The sequence below is a fragment of the Xenopus tropicalis genome, chromosome 9 (assembly GCF_000004195.4).
Source record: "Xenopus tropicalis strain Nigerian chromosome 9, UCB_Xtro_10.0, whole genome shotgun sequence".
NCBI classification, from domain to species: Eukaryota; Metazoa; Chordata; class Amphibia; order Anura; family Pipidae; genus Xenopus; species Xenopus tropicalis.
The window spans coordinates 18,917,568-18,938,543 of NC_030685.2; the positions used below are offsets into that span (position 1 = coordinate 18,917,568).

General features: G+C 40.9%; 1 protein-coding gene and 3 long non-coding RNA genes across 5 annotated transcripts; 2 read left to right on the top strand and 2 right to left on the bottom strand.

The window, feature by feature from the left end:
- On the top strand, window positions 1–3,512 carry LOC100494592 (serine/threonine-protein kinase N2). Of its 2 annotated transcripts, XM_031893688.1 has the most exons (9): window positions 1–98; window positions 187–254; window positions 366–432; window positions 507–598; window positions 833–1,012; window positions 1,170–1,453; window positions 2,256–2,398; window positions 2,520–2,792; window positions 2,944–3,512. In XM_031893688.1, exons 1-6 carry the CDS (start codon window positions 9–11, stop codon window positions 1,234–1,236), a joined length of 564 nt encoding a protein of 187 aa, XP_031749548.1. In that variant the 5' UTR covers window positions 1–8; the 3' UTR covers window positions 1,237–1,453; window positions 2,256–2,398; window positions 2,520–2,792; window positions 2,944–3,512. The 2 variants fall into 2 exon arrangements, with proteins under 2 accessions (XP_031749548.1, XP_031749547.1); XM_031893687.1 differs by having other exon boundaries at window positions 2,520–3,512.
- A 2,418-nt stretch (window positions 3,513–5,930) lies between these two features.
- Window positions 5,931–6,441, bottom strand: LOC116407748. The gene is made up of 2 exons (XR_004220546.1): window positions 6,354–6,441; window positions 5,931–6,033 (listed from the first exon to the last, which is right to left on the bottom strand). It is a non-coding gene; the product is annotated as an uncharacterized LOC116407748 (long non-coding RNA).
- A 2,839-nt stretch (window positions 6,442–9,280) lies between these two features.
- Window positions 9,281–10,649, bottom strand: LOC116407503. The gene is made up of 2 exons (XR_004220368.1): window positions 10,402–10,649; window positions 9,281–9,704 (listed from the first exon to the last, which is right to left on the bottom strand). It is a non-coding gene; the product is annotated as an uncharacterized LOC116407503 (long non-coding RNA).
- An 8,333-nt stretch (window positions 10,650–18,982) lies between these two features.
- On the top strand, window positions 18,983–20,699 carry LOC116407717. Its single transcript, XR_004220519.1, has 4 exons — window positions 18,983–19,366; window positions 19,448–19,553; window positions 19,668–19,761; window positions 20,430–20,699. It is a non-coding gene; the product is annotated as an uncharacterized LOC116407717 (long non-coding RNA).
- The last annotated feature ends 277 nt before the right edge of the window (window positions 20,700–20,976 follow it).

The following is a 20,976-nucleotide window of genomic DNA, read 5'->3' on the forward strand; positions in this document are numbered from 1 at the left end:
TTGGACAAATGATCCTAGAACAGGAAGAGGGTGGATTTGAGCCAGAAGAGGACACGGTGGCAAACTTCACTGCCACCTCCTTTAGTGTCCCCTCAGCTGTAAGTACATTCCATGTATTCTTTAGAAATGTTTCACATATATATATCAGTCTTTTTATGATATATAATTCCCTTTGTTCTTTAACAGTGTGAAGAAGCTTCCAGTGGCTCAGAGTCAGTCACCGAGCTACTAGGCGCAGAAGAAGCCTCTGATAGGTATTAGTTTGGACTATATTCTCATTATTATTATTATTCTGCTGTAATTCTTTTTACCATTATTATTATAAAATAACTATAACTCTCTGCTTGTAACTCTTTTCATTTCAGCGCCATGCCCAGATCTCTGGAAAACTTCAATCTGGGAAAAGTATTGGGTGAAGGCACCTTTGGAAAGGTGAGTTGCTGTGTCTCTAATAAGGGTTAGTACCCTGCTAAAGCATAGGCACTGACCTTACTGTCTCATTCCAGGTGTTCCTGGCAGAGTACAAGGACACAAAACAACTGTGTGCCATAAAGACCCTCAAGAAAGAGAGGATTATTGCCAAGAATGATATCAAGAGGTCAGTTAAAGAGTGGTCATTACCCGCTCTGTTTTCTACTGATATTTTTGATTTAGTCATATAAAATTGACTTTTGGTGTCTTATTTGCACAACAAAATGTCAAAGAATTGTCAGTATTATTGATGTTAATTGCTACTTTCAACAAAGTGTAAAAAGTGGTAAATTGTCTCTTTATGTACAAGTTCCCCTGTTCAGGGTTCATGTGGTGACAGATTTATTCTCTCTCCCCCCAGTGTTTTCAAGGAGAAGCGAATCCTTCAGAAGGTTACCAGCGCAGAGCACCCATTCCTGGTTTCCTTATACACCACATTCCAGAGTGAGAATCACCTCTTTTTTGTAATGGAATATCTCCCTGGAGGTGATCTGTGCCATCTGCTCGAGCATCAAGGAGCATTTGAGGAATCAAAAGCCATGTAAGTGGGATGGGATTAGGATTCAGGGTTGATCCATATGAAATACTGAGGTGTCTGACTGGCAGAGAGTCCTGGCACACTGACAATCACATAGAGTAGCACTCACATATATGTCCTGAATCAAATCACTCATTGAATTATTTTCCGCTTTATGTAGGTTTTACACTGCCTGTGTAGTCCTCGGCCTGGAGGAATTGCACCGCAACAATATTGTTCATAGGTAAGTGTTACAGCTCTTATAGCACTGTACAAATTATATAATTAAATATAAAATTTTAAAAATGGTGTGATTTATCTAATATATCTGTCTTCCCTCACTATGGTGTCTACTATTTAACAATGTTCCTATTTTTTTCAAATTCAGAGATCTGAAACTGGAAAATCTAATGGTGGATGTACATGGCTATCTGAAAATCGTGGATTTTGGCCTGAGCAAAGATGGTAAAGTTTGTTATAATTGCAAAGCATATAAGGGAATAGTTGGGGTTGATTTGGATGATTCTTTATATATATATATGATTATTTTCTATATATATATACATATATAAATTGAAAGGAAAAAAGTCCGCACTCACGATAAGTTGGTAGACGTGCCTGGGTGCAGTCCTAGAAAATCCATCAGATAGCAACCATCACGAAGAGGAATCCGCACTCACAGGTCTTATGTGTAGTCAAAGAAGCTTTATTATGGAACAAACACTGACGTTTCGGCCGTAGCAACGGCCGAAACGTCAGTGTTTGTTCCATAATAAAGCTTCTCTGACTACACATAAGACCTGTGAGTGCGGATTCCTCTTCGTGATGGTTGCTATATATATATATATATATATATATATATATATATATATAAAATAATCATCTGTGGCCAGCACACCCTTCAATGTCTTATCAAAATTTTTTTTATTGTAGATATATTGTTAAAACCAACGTTTCGGTCCTCATTAGGACCTTTCTCAAGGATAATCATGAGGACCGAAATGTTGGTTTTAACAATATATCTACAATAAACATTTTTTTGATAAAACATTGAAGGGTGTGCTGGCCACAGATGATTATTTTCTATACAGACATAATTTTGGCAGCACCCCGCAGAATATTGAGCCTTGGAGTGCGGACACCATTTGGATTGATATATATATATATATATATATCTGTGTATGTGCAGTATGTATGCAAGCAGCTGAGGGAAGTCTCTCACAGATAGGGGATACAGATCGTCTTACTGTGTTTTTGTGTCTTTAAGGTTTCAGATATGGAGATCGCAGTAAGACCCGGTGCGGAACAAACTGCTACATGGCCCCAGAGATCATTGATGAGATGGCATACAGCAGGGCCGTTGACTGGTGGGCCCTTGGGGTTGTGTTATATGTCATGCTCATGTTCCAGGTAAGCATAATGCCTAGAAATCAGCTATCGCAGCCATTACTATGATAAATAAGATTCTAAAATACTTATTATATTAAATTAGAACACTGGTTTAATAAAGACATAATATTTCATGTTTCAGTTCCCATTTGATGCAGAAGATGACATGGAATTATTTGAGAGCATCAGGAACGACAAACCTGCCCTGACAGAGGAATTGTCTGAGGAAGCTCAGTGCCTAATACTAAGAGTAAGTGGATGATGATTTGGCTGTGGGACTGGGATGGGGCCTGATGGTTCTGTCAATTTAACAATGATTTTACATTTATTGTAGTTACTGGAGAAGAATCCATGTGATCGCCTCGGATCCAGCGAGGCCGGTGCTGAAGAGGTTAAAGCCCATGAATTCTTTGAAGTAAGTTTATATTGTAATTATTGTGCATTAAATCAGGAATACAGTAGGATCTCTAATGAGCACAGCCCTTTATACCTCCTGTATCTGTCAGTGTTTGTATGTAATCTGTATGTTTCATGTGTGTAGCTATTTAATATCACCAATTTTACAGGATATTGATTGGGAAGAATTTCTTGAAAGAGAACAGATGCCTCCATTTAAACCAGATGTCAGTGGGCTTACAGAGAGTACCAGGCAATCTGAATGCCAAGCCTGGGGATTAATGCCACCAGCTGAAGCGATATCACCAGAGGCACAAGAGCTATTTGAAGGATTTGACTATTCAGCTGAGTGAGAGGCAATTGCAAGGGGCAGATATATGGCTGGAAAGGGCGGGTGGTGGGCCAGTCCATATACAAAATCAGAAGCCTCAATGACTTAAAGTTAATATCAGATGCCCCAAGTCATCCGTTTCTGAAGGAACAGTCTAATGGTGGCGCCAAAGTATCTGTACGTCAGCCCTGAAGAGCAGAGTTCTGGACTGAGTTTCAAAAGAGGCCCTGGCATTTGAAGTACAGAGATCCGAACAGCCCCTTGTGGCATTTGCCAGAATCTACAGATTGCCACTCTGGGCCTGCCCCAGGTACACATGAGAAGCCTCATTGGTACAAAATGGATATCAGATTCCCCGACATCAAGTTGTGGAGGAACAGCCTAATGGTGGAACAACAGTACCTGCAGGTGAGCCCACGTTCTTACAGATAAACCCTTAATAAGTTCCTAAAGTTACTAAAAGCCATTAGTAAATGTTATGTACATGTTAAATAAAAACAAATGATTGCACCATTTTAAAAGTTTTAAATGTTTCCACAGCAACAACTTGCAGATTACTACACAAATGTCTCCATCTGCGTCAGCCAAAAAAGGTCTAGTACCAAGGTAAGAACCAACTCTTTCATTTCACACCCAATATTTCAAGTCAAAATGTATTTTCATATTGGACCAACTTGTATCTCAGGTTTAATGGGCGTTTAGATGAAATTGCTGCTGTGTTTCTGTTTTCCAGGAGTGAGATGGAGCGACTGCGGTCAAAGGAAATCTCATCGAGTTCTCCCCTGCGCTCTCCTAGGAACCCAGGACAAGAAGGAGCTGCTCTCAAATATTTCAAGTTTTTCAAAATACATTTTCTATTAGATCAACCTGGGTTATAATTAAAGGGGAACTACTGTGAAAATGGAAATTTAATATAAGCTTTATTTATGGAAATTACCAAGTTACTCTTCACTCTCTCTTTCTCTGCAATCTGCCGCTCTATAGGAAAACTTTGTGTTTGCTCTAATACATTGTCTGGGCAAAGGGAGCATGTACCATGATGTATTAGAGCTAAATGCCCATCAAACTCTGACTCTGACTCCTGCATGGAAAGAGACAGATTGCTGAGAGGGGGATAGAGAAGAGGAATTTGAGTTTGATTTTACTGATTATACAGTTTCTTATTACAATGAGTTGAAGCTGATATTACATTTTCACAGTAGTTCCCCTTAATGACCATTTATATCTAATTATTTCTCTTTATTTTACAGGTATGAGATGGAATGGCTGTAGGGAAAGGAAATCTCATTTAACTCCCTACTGAGCTCTCTGAGGAACCTCGGCCAAGAAAAAGCCATTGCTGCCGAACTCCACCAGGCGTCTCATCTGCAACCCAATCCAGAAATGGGGAGAAATGACAGGATGAGCTGAAGAGCCATGCCACCGGATAAAAATGATGGTCTGCCATTCAAAAGTTATGGTTTATGGTGGCCGCCCCTATCCTGATGGACCTGGCTAAATGCCACTTTTGCCTAATTACTAAACCTAACTTGTATGTATGACACTAGAAGAACAATGTAAATATATGAAAATAAAACATGCTATTTTTGAAAACTATGATCTTTGTGTTGCCTTACAGGGTAGGTTCCAATTAATACAAAGAGATACCAATACATTTACACTGATACAAAGGGAAGAGACCCAGTGTTCCAGCTCACACTCTACAGGAAGTGCAGGGTTAAGAGAGGGTTTTATGTTGGAGCCAACAGGACACATATGGAAACATATCTGCCAGGTTAATTGACTTGTAATGAAAATGACCCTAGTGTGTACAAAATGTGATAGGGGCCCTAGACTATAAGCAGGGACTGATGTGAATAATGGACAATCTCTAGAACGTGATGCATTAATGTGTCAGTCCAATATAAATCCATGGTACACAAAATGTTGGCACTCTACAGATAAATGAATGTGGATATGTGTAATTTGGAGCTTTCTGGATATTAGGTTTCTGGATAAGGGATCCCATACCTGTATCTGCATACGGGTGCCCTATATTAAGGCAATAGAAATATGGAAGACACACGTACGATGTTCTGATATAAAAATAATTTACTAAATTCTCTATATTTATGCATTGTGCTAAAATCAATGCGATGCTTGTCCTGTTTGTGCGGACTTACCAAACAGATTGGGTGTTAGAGAGCAGTGCTGAAAAACTCATTTGACTAAATCTGACAAAAATCTGACAAAATGACACACTTATAAAAAGCCAGCAGTCTTTGGGATATACACCAATTCCCTAATGTAGGAAGGGGATAAGACCTATGACGATATTAGAACTGTTGGGAGTCCACTGGGGATTCCCCTGGTTTAGATCTTAATAAATATGCCCCTAAATATTTACCTGTTTCAATAAAACAATGGCAGGGATGCAGGGAGTTGTTGCAGGGGAAAATACAAAAAAACACCCAGTTTAGGTGTCAAAGTACAAGTTACAGGGAGTTGCATGTAAAAAACTCTCATAGCGATTGCAGAACGTAATACTGATGGGCAGGGACACTGTAGGATTGGGTGCAGGGATACTGCTTCCTTCCCCAGCAGATTGTATTGGAATGTGGTTTTCAACAGATACAGTGCAACATGTGGTTTTTTTGTCCTCAAAAGTAATTTTGGCCGGCCTATTACTGCGGCCATTTTTTATGTACAGTTGGTGATCTCTTCCATAGGAAGGCTATGCTCAAGAGTACCCAGCACACTGCAGGTTCAGTCACTTTCCATTAGTCAAACCAAGCACTCCGACTCCATACTGCAGCTTTATCTTGGCTTTTTCTTCTTTGCACCTGGACAGATATCCTTGTTGAGACATTCAGAGCACCGGGGAGACACAGGGAGGCAGACCTGCTGCCCAAACCCCACTAGTAGCCAGTTTATCTCACTCCATAATTCCCTAAAAAAAGTCAAAGGTGCAGCATTTACTACAATAGTATATAGAAGTAATATTTTAGAACAACCTCCCAGCAGAGATGGTAGCACATCCCTAAGTAGAGGAATTAAAATATTCTCAGTTCTAGTGATTCTGAATTAGGCCCGGACTGACAATCTGTGGGTCTGGCAAATGCCAGAGGGGCTGCTGTAAGATCCCATAGACACTCACTATTTATTGGGCTGGAGGGGGGATGTTCTGTGTACTTGAAACACACGGGCCTATTTTGTTTTCCAGTCCAGACTTGTTCTGAACTGCCCGTAGCGGGGGGGGGGGGGAACTACCTAGGCATCCAGTCTTCCATGGCGACCCGAGTCTCTTCCGGGGTCTTTGTTTCCTTTCTCACCCATTCCAGGCAATGTCCATCACCAGATGAGCCCCCAGTGCATGTGTGTATGTGCCCGTGTTAGGGGAATTAGATTGTAAGCTCCACTGGGGCACGGAATGATGGCAATGGTAAGGGATAAAGTGCAGCAAACTGATATTATGGTACTGTATAGCAGAATATTATTAACCCTACCCTACAGCCCATAAGAAAGGGTTAAGGAGAGGAGCTCTGTTTTGCAATACTTTTGCTATAACCATCAGGAACAGGACCCTCTCGCTTATACTGAGGTACAATATTACATTTTATGCTTACCCTAAGATACAGGGTGAGGGGTAATTATCATGACAAATAGCAGAAAAGTAACTTTTGAAAAAAAAAATGCTTGCATAATAACCGCACATTTTCATGAGATAATAATTCCATTGTGTCATCCTTGCACTAATGGCCACTAACTATAATAGAAATGGCAGTTCCTGGAGTCGGGACTATATCTCAGAAACCATTTTCTGTAGAAAAAAAAGTGACATTTTCCTGAGGCTGCAGATTCCAAACCTGTCAATAAAGGGCTCCCTGTACAGTTACCAGCAGGGTTGTATTTTCTACAGGAGAATGCATAGGCTAGCATAGATTGACGCTATTTCTCTATACAGGTTCATTTACACCTAGGGAGGGGATGAACCCACCAAGTGCCAAGAGCATCACCCACACATTTCTACTGCTCATAACCTCTAACGCTCTGTAAATGTGTGTAAATGAGTGAGAATTTAGGAATTCAGAAGCACTAATCCTGAGGGTGGGTGTATATAAGGCAGAGCCGGTGCTGCTGGGTTAGTATTAAGTAGATGGGGCACATTCCACTAGCGCCGGGACTGCAATTAGATAAGCTGTTGAGATGTCGGTGACTCCGAGGAGTTGTGCATAGGAGCCAGGGGATCGTTATGGGCTGCACGTAGGGCTGCCCCCTCACCCCTTTAATATCGGCCACATATGGAATCTGCATCCTACATGGCTGGTTAGCAATTCATTTAGATGCATGGCTGCACATAAATCAGTTCAGTCTGCAGCATGCATCTAAATGGATTGCTAATTAGCCATGCAGGATTGGATTTAATATGTGGGCAGTATTAAAGGGGTGAGGTTCAACCCTAGCTGCATGTGGCTCATGTACTAAAGGATAAAGGAGGTAGATGTGCTGCAAGCAGCGATATAGATTTCTTAGCTTAGTGCTATTATTCACAAGGCCCAGGGCTTGTGTACTATTCCCCACAGTCAGCAAACTGTATGCCACTTACAGAGTACACACTGCTGGATATGGGAAGCGCTACAGTAGGCCCCTTTTAAAATAGCCCATGTTTATTCTGGGTTTTACTTACCCTTTAAATCAGGGATGTCTAACTTGCAACATTTGTATAACTAGATGTTCCAGGATCCCAGGCTTTCTGTTATAGGGCAACTGGTAGTCATATTGTTATAGGGGAATGAAGCCCGGGTTATTAAATGGGACAATGTTTCTGCGGATGTGGGTTCTTCTCAGCCGGATTTATTATTAAGTTGTGTAAATAAAGAGGTATATGAAGGAATGGACTCTCTGATATAGCCCAGTGGCTTGTATGGGACTATGGGTCGGCATTACGCACTGAGGCCGCTTGGGTTCTTCAGCCACATAACCACTGGGATGGACCAATAAATGACCTGGAGCAGCTTAACGAAGATGCCATGTTTTCCACTGACCAATCCCAGCAGGATCCATGGGAATAGATGTACATTTACTCTGTAGGACGGAGCTTATAGAATAAGGAAGAGACTGATCCAATAGAGCTTTGTGGCTGCACGTGGCCAGGATGCTGCCTACTGCTTTGGAGATGACATATTTTTGTACTATAAACATGTAATTATATAAGGCACAGGTATCTATGATATACAGTTAAGGAATAAAATAAATGACATACCATGTAAACTGCTATGTGCACAATAAACTGCTTTCCCATGTACGCTCTTGTGTGATTGGTCTGTCAGGGCGCCATAGGCCAAACAGAGTTTGGGTTTGGCAGAGAGTGGGTTGGGGATCTACTATGATCAAAGAACACCCTATATATGGCCTTATGTGCATGTTTGGACCCTTTCACCAACTGATCTGGCCACTCAGTCTCTGCTGTGATGGCACCAATTTGGTCAGGCAAAATAAACCCGCTAATGATCCTGTTGGACAAATGTGTTTGGTTATTGGCCAACCCCAGAGAAGCTTGGCAAATCCTTAACCACACCTAATTGCATCCTGGCCATGTCCTTAGCTCCAATAAGGCTACCGCCCAGCTGGTATTTGACCGGCCCAGCCAATACCAGTACTGCAATTAACAATTTACTGGCAATTACCCTACCAATCCATTCCTTCCCTGACCCTCTCCTTTGACGGATTACCCCTTATACGGCCAGACGTGCCTATGCCCTGCCTATTTCCCCACATACTTCATCCTCTCCCATGTGACACCCCCACCTGCTCCCCCGACCCAAAGGTCGGTATAATAGTAAATAAAAGGTGGCAACCCTACGCCCCACCCCAACCTCTCTGTTCAGATATGAGCTTTTCTGTCATCAGTCACCAATCAATTTTTTGGGGCAGTGAACTTTTAGTTACAAAAGAAAGGAATAGTGGGAAATTGGAGTTTTGTGCCACGGGGGCAGCCATAAATGTACAGATGTCATGTCAGTGGTTGGGCACCGGGGGCAGTGCAGCCTCTAGGTGCAGCTAGCACACTGCAGTCCTCCAATATATTAAAGAGGCAGCTTTTTATCATTCATTGCTTATAGACAGGTGGGAAATGAGTGTATTTGAATAGATAGTTATACTGATGGAATCCATAGAAATGATCACATTTTTCTCGCTCAGTATTGGAATCATTTTATTACATATTAAAATGAATTATAAATGAGGTGCTGGCAGTCCCAGGGTTCAGTATATTAAAGACTAAAGTTTTGTATATTTGCAGCAGTTCACTAGCGTGTAAAGATCTATAGATACTGGCACCCGTGCCTAGCCCACCCATTTCCCTGCTGGTTAATGATGGTCACACTGCAGGTCTATAATAAAAATCACAAAGTTTGCAAAGGTCTGGCATTACATTGTGATACCACAAGGCTGCTGCTCAGAGATGAGTGACAGTTGATGCTCAGAGATGAGTGACAGTTGATGCTCAGAGATGAGTGACAGTTGATGCTTAGAGATGAGTGACAGTTGATGCTCAGAGATGAGAGACAGTTGCTGATTTTCAGCTGCAGAGCTTAGAGGTCTACCTGTTACTTGCTCTCTCTGTAAGTACAATATTCCAGCTAAATATTCAAAACAAACATTTGATTTGATTTACATTTAATTGATTGGGAGGGATTAGCTCATTAAGAGTCAATTTACCGCACAATTCACCCCAAGACATAGTAAAAAAACACCACTGGTCACTTTTATGGACTCCTTTGGGCGCTTGTTGGACAATTTACTTTGATTAATTGCCTCTTTGACCCTGGATATTGTGTCTCTAAGGCTTCAATTTAGCACAGAAAGGAAAGACCAGGAATAAACAGAATATTGTGTTACTGTATCATTGGGCTGTGAGTGTCTGTACAGACACCGACTCTGCTTGTTACAAGTTAATGCTATAAATGTGTTTTTAAAACTAAACTTAAAGACTCCCTTTTGGAGCACTCACCCAGCACCTGATCTGGAAACTAACACTTATATTGTAGTGTCACCCACTGTGACCTACAGCATTTGCCTATTTGTGTCTGTAAGTTACCCTCCCATATAGATTGTAAGCTCTACGGGGCAGGGACCTCCATCCTCTTGTGTTTTTGACTCTTAACTTATTGCAACTGTATCTTTTATTTATTTGTCTTTATTGTAATACTTTGCATTTATCTATTATCTTAATAACCCCCTGTTTGTATTAATGTATCCTACTGTACAACACTGCGTACATAAGTAGCACTTTATAAATAAAGATATACATACATACCTATGCAGAATATATTCTTGTATATTAAGCTTAGTTTAGACACAGAGGTGCCTCTCTCAAAGACACTGCAGGTAAAGAGTCAAGGAAGAGCAGCCGGTGGCAGTTGGCGGCCATGTTGGGGTTTGCAGCCTGTGCAGATTCATACATTTAGTTATTTATTTACATTGGAAACAAACATCACTGGTGATGATGCCCATAGCAACCTACCAGCAATTGGGATTGAATGGTCACCTGCAAGTTATAAAACAAAAGCAAAGACCTGGGCAACAGCACCTGTGATGCTGGCTTACACACTATATAGCTGGCTTCTGGGTCATGTGACCACATCCTATAAGTCATGTGACCAAAGAATATATATATATATATATATATATATATATATTTATTTATTTATTTATTTAGGGGGTAATGTAATATAAAATGTATAGCGGTTAATGTGATAAAGTCATAGGTTTGCTTTCCAACAGATGAACAGTAAATGCTCCCTACTGATTGGTTACTAGACCTGATGCAAATGTTGTGACTTGTCTTACATTCCCCCTTGAACATTTCCTGTTGCTTTCTAAACATTTCCGGGCACAATAAATAATACAGCCATGTACCTACATACCTACCTACATCTGAAAATGACACACTGAGACACTTTAGGTATCCTGCAGGGAGTGATAATTATAGAGTATCCCGGGGCCCCTGCTAACCAATCCCCTTTGGCCCCCAGCCTAACAAATACAGCAGCACATGAGAGATTTGGGTTTAGAGGGACATTATCAACGGGTCATTTTATTAAATTCTGCAGTTTATTTGTTGTCATCACAGAATTAACCTATTCTATTCTTTATATTACAGGAGAAATAGTAATGGGTTGCTTCAAAAGCAAATCTTATCAACCTTTTATCAAGGTAAGGCTGCTGAAATGTCCTCTTCTCTCTACTTATTGTACAGCACTGCGGAATATGTTGGCGCTTTATAAATAAATGTTAATAATAATAATATTTCCATGTACAGTATAAGAATTCCTTATCATGTCACAAAACAAGAGTCAGAACCAGCAGTGCGAAAGGAACAAGCAGAAACTACTCCCAAAAGCCACTGAACACGTTTCATGTATATTGGGAAGGGTTTATATACTTATTCAGTGATTATTAATATTCTACTGTTTGTGTAACTCTTTTCTCTACAGAATTCAACAGAACCTGATTTTTTCTTAGTGGACATCCCAGAGATCAGTGATATAACTGAGTCTCCGGTGGAAATTTTTGTTACAGCAAATGTGTCCGACCCCCCGGCACAGCCACCGTTGTTGGGTAAGTGAGATGATAAGGAGACTAGAGGCACCTCTTACGCCCATAGTGAGAGCTGCTCACCCATTTACTACTTACATTCTTGATACTCCTGTAGCCCTATTTGTATTATATTACACCACATCTATTTCTCCTATTCTCATTGTCATGTTTTTTCTGTTTGCCATATAACAAATATCATATACAGTTATTTACCACCATATTGTTTCATCATTGCAGATTGTCCGGAAAATACTGAGACTCCTGAAAGTGACATTGATTTATCCCATGGCAACGGGCAGATGATCCCATATCAGGAGCAAGGTGGAAATGAGCCAGTTATTCCTACATCTGAATGGAGAATTCAAGGCACAGAAACACCACCTGATAGGTATGGTTTTGAGACTTGTTCTTTTTGTCTGAAACAGGGCTATAATCGCAGACTAGACAAATATCCTGGGATAATTATTCATTGTAGAAGAGCTGACAGTCTAGTAGTAACCCAAGATACTCTCTATTAGGCCTATTATGTCTGGTGATTTTGTTTCTAAATGTGAACTAACCAATCTCGTTGTATGATCTTTAGAGTTGAGCCCAGATCTCCCCTATCCTTGGAGAGTTACACCCTGGGAAAGGTGTTGGGCGAAGGCTTCTTTGGAAAGGTGAGTAACTCATTCCCTAATTAGGGTGAGGGCACTAGTATCACATGCAGAGGAACCAACTCACTGTCTTGTTTCAGGTGTTCCTGGCGGAGCACAAGGAGACCAAAGAAGTCTGTGCTATGAAGGCCATGAAGAAAAAGAGAATACTAGAACGGGATGATATTGAAAGGTTGGTTAAAGTTGAAAATGACTATTACCAGTGACTTTGTAATCTCAATCTGTCATTGCCAGTGAAAATTTGATGCTTTTTCTTCCCAGTATCTTCAAGGAGAGAAGAATCCTCCAGACAGTTTCCCGTGCCAACCATCCCTTCTTGGTTGATCTCTATGGCACATTCCAATCTAAAAGCCATATCTTTTTTGCAATGGAATGCCTTCCTGGAGGGGATCTGTGTTCCCTGCTCAAAAACCAAGGAGTATGTGAAGAACCAGAGGCCAAGTAAGTAGGATCAGATGTTTAGGGTAGTTCACAAAAGGGTGATTACTGTAGGCTATATCATATTGTGCTTTAACTCACAGACATGTGGGAGCTGTGAGCCTGGGCTTCTCACTAGCAGAGTCATGCCACACTGAACATTTACACTCACCTATAGCTATTATCTGGAACATTCCAGAAAAACATTCCTGTTCCCTTAATACAAAAACACTGAATTTTATATATTCTCTCTGTGCAGGTTTTATGCTGCATGTGTAGTGCTGGGCCTGGAGGCTTTACACCAGAATGGAGTGATTCACAGGTGAGCTGCTTAACCATTTGATATCCCCTTCCCCTAACAGTACAGTGTGAATAACATCTACATTTCCTTATTCTTTATTTTATAATTACAAAACTGATCCAATTTACTGATTTTTTTCTTTTCTTTCAGAGATCTGAAGCTCGATAATTTACTGGTGGACCAGAAAGGCTACTTGAAAATCGTAGATTTTGGCCTCAGCAAAGACAGTAAGTTTCCTTTTATAGTTCAATTGGTATTTTAATTCATGTCTTTCCATAGGTGAAGTGCAGTATTATTATTCTCCATTGTACAGTACAGTTATCCTGTACAGACTACAGATCATTTTTTACAGACAATGGTGTAGTCTTTAGTTGTGGAAGAAATATAGACAGGGACACAGATCTTCACTTTTACTTACAGTGTTTCTTGCCTTTAAGGATTTGGATACGGAAATCGCACATACAGCCGGTGCGGTACAACCGTCTACATGGCCCCAGAATTCTTTGCTGCTGATGATGAGCCATATGGCATGGCTGTTGATTGGTGGGCCCTTGGAGTAGTGATTTATGTTCTACTCATGTATAAGGTAAGCACAATGCCTAGAATATTACCCTCAAGTTTTCAATTATTGTCATTTGCAAGGGAAATTCCATAACTAACATTGTTCAGTTATATAAGGAGCATCTCCCTGGTTGTTATAGAATTAACACTGCCTTAAATACCCCTATTTAGTTTCCCTTTCCTTGAATTTCCCCAAGGAACTAAAGAATCACTTGTTCGCTATTTCAGTTCCCATTCGATGATGAAAATGATGGCGCCGTAACGCAAAGCATCCTGTATGATGAGCCGGAATATACGGATGAATTGTCAAAGGATGCCAATGACTTTATGATGAATGTAAGTTACCACCAGGACATCTGTATTTTCCAATTATTCTGTGACCTATTATCCCAAGACCAAACATGTGGTGCAGTTCTTTGCTTGTTTTTATATCTGTCTCTCCTTTTATAAGTTACAGTTTTAGGCCTTCCCTATATATCTGTATAGTAGAGTTTCCCCAGTGCCAGTGCTGTACCAAAGGGACAGTATCTGAGTACCAGGAGCAGTGAGCACTCACTTTAGTGGGGGAGTGGGACTGCAAATTGCTTGCCCCCTGTATGGAAGACTCATTTCAGATGAGAAGCTGCTCAATTCTTATTTCTTCCCAACAAAATGGGAGAGGAAGCACCATTATCTTTAGATAAAAGTTGATAAACATTAGGTTCTTACAGCAGTTGGCAGATTATAAAACAAGCATTAGTCATTTAGTTTCAGAATATCAGACACAACCATGAAACACAGAGGCTTAAATAAATTTCCCTCCTGGTTGTGCTTGTGGGCCTAGTGGTTCTGTGAATATAACAGAGATTCCCTCTTTCTTTTGTAGCTCTTGAAGAAAGATCCTGTGTGTCGGCTCGGCTCTGGTGAGGCTGATGCCCAAGCCGTAAAGAGACACGTCTTCTTTAGAGTGAGTTTATATTGCATTGATTATGAATTCTCAATATCTATTTTAATGCCATTGCTAATTTTCATGTTCTTTTTAGTACACCTTGATAATTAGTTTCAATAATTCACAAGTATTTGGGATACTTAATGTATTTTATCAACTATCTTTCAGGATATAGACTGGCAGAAATTTCTGGAAAGGACAATTGTGCCTCCATTTGTGCCAGACATACAAGGCCATCTGGAGAGCTTCATGAATCCCAAATGCCAAGGTCGAGCATTAAATACATCAGCGCGGAGAATAACACCAGCGCAGCAAGAGGCATTCGTGGGCTTTGATTATTCCCCTGACTGAACAACACACAGTCTGAAGGGGCAAAGGTCGGAATGGACGGGGTGGGCGGAGGGCCAGTCCATATCCGTATAAGCAATCCCAGTCGTATGAAATGAATATCAGATGGCTCACGTACGTTCTGAAGAAGACGCAGAAAACTCTTCTCAATACAAACATAATCGCCTGTGTAACAGTTGAGAAGATCAAGTACGAAGGTGAGGAACCAACAGTTTCATCTCATCCCAACTATTCCCAGTTTGGCTCCACCTTACATTGTATTTTGTCTTCAGGAGCAGGTTGCAGTTACCCAACATGGAAGATCTGAAGGAGAGAATATTGAGGATGGTTTCCGTCTGTAACCTCCCCAAGGTCTCACAAGTAGTTTTCATCCTCCTACTTGCAGGTACAATAATTGTCTTGTTAATGAAAACCCAATTCCTTCTGGGACCCTGTACATGGCTTTTAAATAAAAAAGGTTTGCAGTGAAAAATTTAAGCAGATTAAAACCCACTGAGTTTGCAGCAGAACCAAATGGTCCCATGTCAGAGTGCACATTCATATTGGATCAACCTAAATAACAGGTTTAATATGTGTCCCTGGTTGTTATAGAATTCACACTGACCTAAATACCCCTATTTAGTTTCCCTATCCTTGAATTTCCCCAACGATCAGTTTATGTATCTGCAAGATCTGTTTCTGAAGAGCAGCAGAAGACTGTTGAGACCAAACCCCAGATTATTATCTGTACAATATTCCCCTCTTACCCTACAATACCAAAAAGGCACCAATGGGCAGCACTTACTGTAACTCTGATATTTTTAGAAAAGATATAAAAGGTTGAATAAACACAAATTGATGTGAGCCCAAACATTACTGAGTATCTGTGGATTCCAATGATCCTATATAAGAGATATCAGACACTGATGTGCCCCGTGATGGCTTCTATATCCCTTACATCTCAGATTGTTGCAGATACTACCACATTGCTAAATGTACTAAAGAATCACTTGTTCGCTATTTCAGTTCCCATTCGATGATGAAAATGATGGCGCCGTAACGCAAAGCATCCTGTATGATGAGCCGGAATATACTGATGAATTGTCAAAGGATGCCAATGACTTTATGATGAATGTAAGTTACCACCAGGACATCTGTATTTTCCAATTATTCTGTGACCTATTATCCCAAGACCAAACATGTGGTGCAGTTCTTTGCTTGTTTTTATATCTGTCTCTCCTTTTATAAGTTACAGTTTTAGGCCTTCCCTACATATCTGTATAGTAGAGTTTCCCCAGTGCCAGTGCTGTACCAAAGGGACAGTATCTGAGTACCAGGAGCAGTGAGCACCCACTTTAGTGGGGGAGTGGGACTGCAAATTGCTTGCCCCCTGTATGGAAGACTCATTTCAGATGAGAAGCTGCTCAATTCTTATTTCTTCCCAACAAAATGAATCACAGGCCAGGTTAGAGACACTACTAGAATAGATTGGGCACAGCTTCCTGGTCCCCTCACCTATTGCCATTCATAAGGGAGAGGAAGCACCATTATCTTTAGATAAAAGTTGATAAACATTAGGTTCTTACAGTAGTTGGCAGATTATAAAACAAGCATTAGTCATTTAGTTCAGAATATCAGACACAACCATGAAACACAGAGGCTTAAATAAATTTCCCTCCTGGTTGTGCTTGTGGGCCTAGTGGTTCTGTGAATATAACAGAGATTCCCTCTTTCTTTTGTAGCTCTTGAAGAAAGATCCTGTGTGTCGGCTCGGCTCTGGTGAGGCTGATGCCCAAGCCGTAAAGAGACACGTCTTCTTTAGAGTGAGTTTATATTGCATTGATTATGGGTGAATTCTCAATATCTATTTTAATGCCATTGCTAATTTTCATGTCATTTTTAGTACACCTTGATAATTAGTTTCAATAATTCACAAGTATTTGGGATACTTAGTGTATTTTATCAACTATCTTTCAGGATATAGACTGGCAGAAATTTCTGGAAAGGACAATCGTGCCTCCATTTGTGCCAGACATGCAAGGCCATCTGGAGAGCTTCATGAATCCCAAATGCCAAGGTCGAGCATTAAATACATCAGCGCGGAGAATAACACCAGCGCAGCAAGAGGCATTCGTGGGCTTTGATTATTCCCCTGACTGAACAACACACAGTCTGAAGGGGCAAAGGTCGGAATGGACGGGGTGGGCGGAGGGCCAGTCCATATCCGTATAAGCAATCCCAGTCGTATGAAATGAATATCAGATGGCTCACGTACGTTCTGAAGAAGACGCAGAAAACTCTTCTCAATACAAACATAATCGCCTGTGTAACAGTTGAGAAGATCAAGTACGAAGGTGAGGAACCAACAGTTTCATCTCATCCCAACTATTCCCAGTTTGGCTCCACCTTACATTGTATTTTGTCTTCAGGAGCAGGTTGCAGTTACCCAACATGGAAGATCTGAAGGAGAGAATATTGAGGATGGTTTCCGTCTGTAACCTCCCCAAGGTCTCACAAGTAGTTTTCATCCTCCTACTTGCAGGTACAATAATTGTCTTGTTAATGAAAACCCAATTCCTTCTGGGACCCTGTACATGCCTTTTAAATAAAAAAGGTTTGCAGTGAAAAATTTAAGCAGATTAAAACCCACTGAGTTTGCAGCAGAACCAAATGGTCCCATGTCAGAGTGCACGTTCATATTGGATCAACCTAAATAACAGGTTTAATATGTGTCCCTGGTTGTTATAGAATTCACACTGACCTAAATACCCCTATTTATTTTCCCTATCCTTGAATTTCCCCAACGATCAGTTTATGTATCTGTAAGATCTGTTTCTGAAGAGCAGCAGAAGGCTGTTGAGACCAAACCCCAGATTATTATCTGTACAATATTCCCCTCTTACCCTACAATACCAAAGAGGCACCAATGGGCAGCACTTACTGTAAATCTGATATTTTTAGAAAAGATATAAAAGGTTGAATAAACACAAATTGATGTGAGCCCAAATATTACTGAGTATCTGTGGCTTCCAATGATCCTATATAAGAGATATCAGACACTGATGTGCCCCGTGATGGCTTCTTTATCCCTAACATCTCAGATTGTTGCAGATACTACCACATTGCTAAATGTACTAAAGAATCACTTGTTCGCTATTTCAGTTCCCATTCGATGATGAAAATGATGGCGCCATAACGCAAAGCATCCTGTATGATGAGCCGGAATATACGGATGAATTGTCAAAGGATGCCAATGACTTTATGATGAATGTAAGTTACCACCAGGACATCTGTATTTTCCAATTATTCTGTGACCTATTATCCCAAGACCAAACACGCTGTGAAGTTCTTTGCTTGTTTTTATATCTGTCTCTCCTTTTATAAGTTACAGTTTTAGGCCTTCCCTACATATCTGTATAGTAGAGTTTCCCCAGTGCCAGTGCTGTACCAAAGGGACAGTATCTGAGTACCAGGAGCAGTGAGCACCCACTTTAGTGGGGGAGTGGGACTGCAAATTGCTTGCCCCCTGTATGGAAGACTCATTTCAGATGAGAAGCTGCTCAATTCCTATTTCTTCCCAACAAAATGAATCACAGGCCAGGTTAGAGACACTACTAGAATAAATTGGGCACAGCTTCCTGGTCCCCTCACCTATTGCCATTCATAAGGGAGAGGAAGCGCCATTATCTTTAGATAAAAGTTGATAAACATTAGGTTCTTACAGCAGTTGGCAGATTATAAAACAAGCATTAGTCATTTAGTTTCAGAATATCAGACACAACCATGAAACACAGAGGCTTAAATAAATTTCCCTGCCTGGTTGTGCTTGTGGGCCTAGTGGTTCTGTGAATATAACAGAGATTCCCTCTTTCTTTTGTAGCTCTTGAAGAAAGATCCTGTGTGTCGGCTCGGCTCTGATGAGGCTGATGCCCAAGCCGTAAAGAGACACGTCTTCTTTAGAGTGAGTTTATATTGCATTGATTATGGGTGAATTCTCAATATCTATTTTAATGCCATTTCTAATTTTCATGTCATTTTTAGTACACCTTGGTAATTAGTTTCACTAATTCACAAGTATTTGGGATACTTAGTGTATTTTATCAACTATCTTTCAGGATATAGACTGGCAGAAATTTCTGGAAAGGACAATCATGCCTCCATTTGTGCCAGACATGCAAGGCCATCTGGAGAGCTTCATGAATCCCAAATGCCAAGGTCGAGCATTAAATACATCAGCGCGGAGAATAACACCAGCGCAGCAAGAGGCATTCGTGGGCTTTGATTATTCCCCTGACTGAACAACACACAGTCTGAAGGGGCAAAGGTCGGAATGGACGGGGTGGGCGGAGGGCCAGTCCATATCCGTATAAGCAATCCCAGTCGTATGAAATGAATATCAGATGGCTCACGTACGTTCTGAAGGAAACGCAGAAAATTCTTCTCAATACAAACATAATCGCCTGTGTAACAGTTGAGAAGATCAAGTACGAAGGTGAGGAACCAACAGTTTCATCTCATTCCAACTATTCCCAGTTTGGCTCCACCTTACATTGTATTTATTCTTCCTGAGCAGGTTGCAGTTACCCAACATGGAAGATCTGAAGGAGAGAATATTGAGGATGGTTTCCATCTGTAACCTCCCCAAGGTCTCACAAGAGTTTTCATCCTCCTACTTGCAGGTATAATAATTGTCTTGTTAATGAAAACCCAATTCCTTTTGGGACCCTGTACATGGCTTTTAAATAACAGGTTTAAGTGGGTTTTATTGTAATTATTAAATTTCTGTTTTTCAGGTGTGAGATGGAGTGGCGGCGGCCAAATGTGGTCATTACACAAGGAATCGCTCCTAGGAACCGAGAGAAGAAAAAAGAAGTTGATCTACAGCAGGTACTATTTGGTCTGTGACATAAAAGGACACACACAAGGGCACAAATCCATAGTATAAAACTGTAGAACTTTAAAGAAGAAAGGTATATCACTGGGGGTGGGGTGCAAAATTTTAGGCCCCAGCCCGTTAGCTGCAAACTGCACTGGCTCGGGGTATAAGGCTCGGGGTATAACGCTCGCAGCACCATCTCCCCATCTTCTTCTTCTTAAGGATTTTCCCTAAGTTACAGTCCAAGGTGAGCATTTTTTAACACTGGTGACAAACCTCACTGATGATATTGCCCAAAAAAAGCAAAGATTTGATTGGTTGCTATGGGCAACATTACCGATGATATTTGTCTTCATTGTTAATAAATACACCCCTAAGCATGCATGTGTAATAGAGTGAAGAGCAGAACTTAGACGCAAAAGAGCGACTTTTCACTCTTGCACACAGGCACTCATACCGGAACTTAGAGAAGACGTGGTGCTCATAGCCTATTACCCGGGCCACTGTATTTTTCAGTGCAAACAGGACCCGGGGTCCCAGGTGATTGATAAAAATCATTAGGAAGTGTCTAATATATACCCCCCCCCCCCTTCATGGGAAGGCGGCTGGCTAGGAAGGGCTTTCCTTTCTCCTGTTGGTTCTTGCTGTGAAGTAACAGATCTTTCTGGGATGATTACAGGTTAAGCTGCAAGTGAGAAGAGGATCAGCCGGTGAATCAGTGCACGGGGTAATAGCAGCACAGTATTACAGATGGTTTCCCCAAGGACTTACCTTTCATTCGGTGAAGGACCAGTTTGAGAGAACAGCATCGCCATGGACTCCAGGATTATTGCCATCGCTTATTTGCTCCTTCCCAACGTTTAAATGGGAGACACTGACTCCGGCAGCCAAAACCAACTGCTCTGTGATGCTCCCGTTTTTCTTTATTGTTAATTTACAATATTATTAAATGTATATGATATCATTTTTATTTTATCTGCTACTGGTTCTTTAAGAGTCTATGTGGTAACAAATAACACTGTGACACTTTGCCTCAGTGCTGTAATCGATAAGTAGGGGGCCCAGATCATTTGAAAATTCAGGGACATGTCTAGATGCTTGCAGTTAAATTCAGACACAATCAGCGCTGCCCTGAAACATGTATTTATTAGAGGTGGCCCTGAATTTTCAACAGGTCCTGGCAGGCATTGATCTCATTCTGGCTGAAAAATCCATGGGACTTTTAG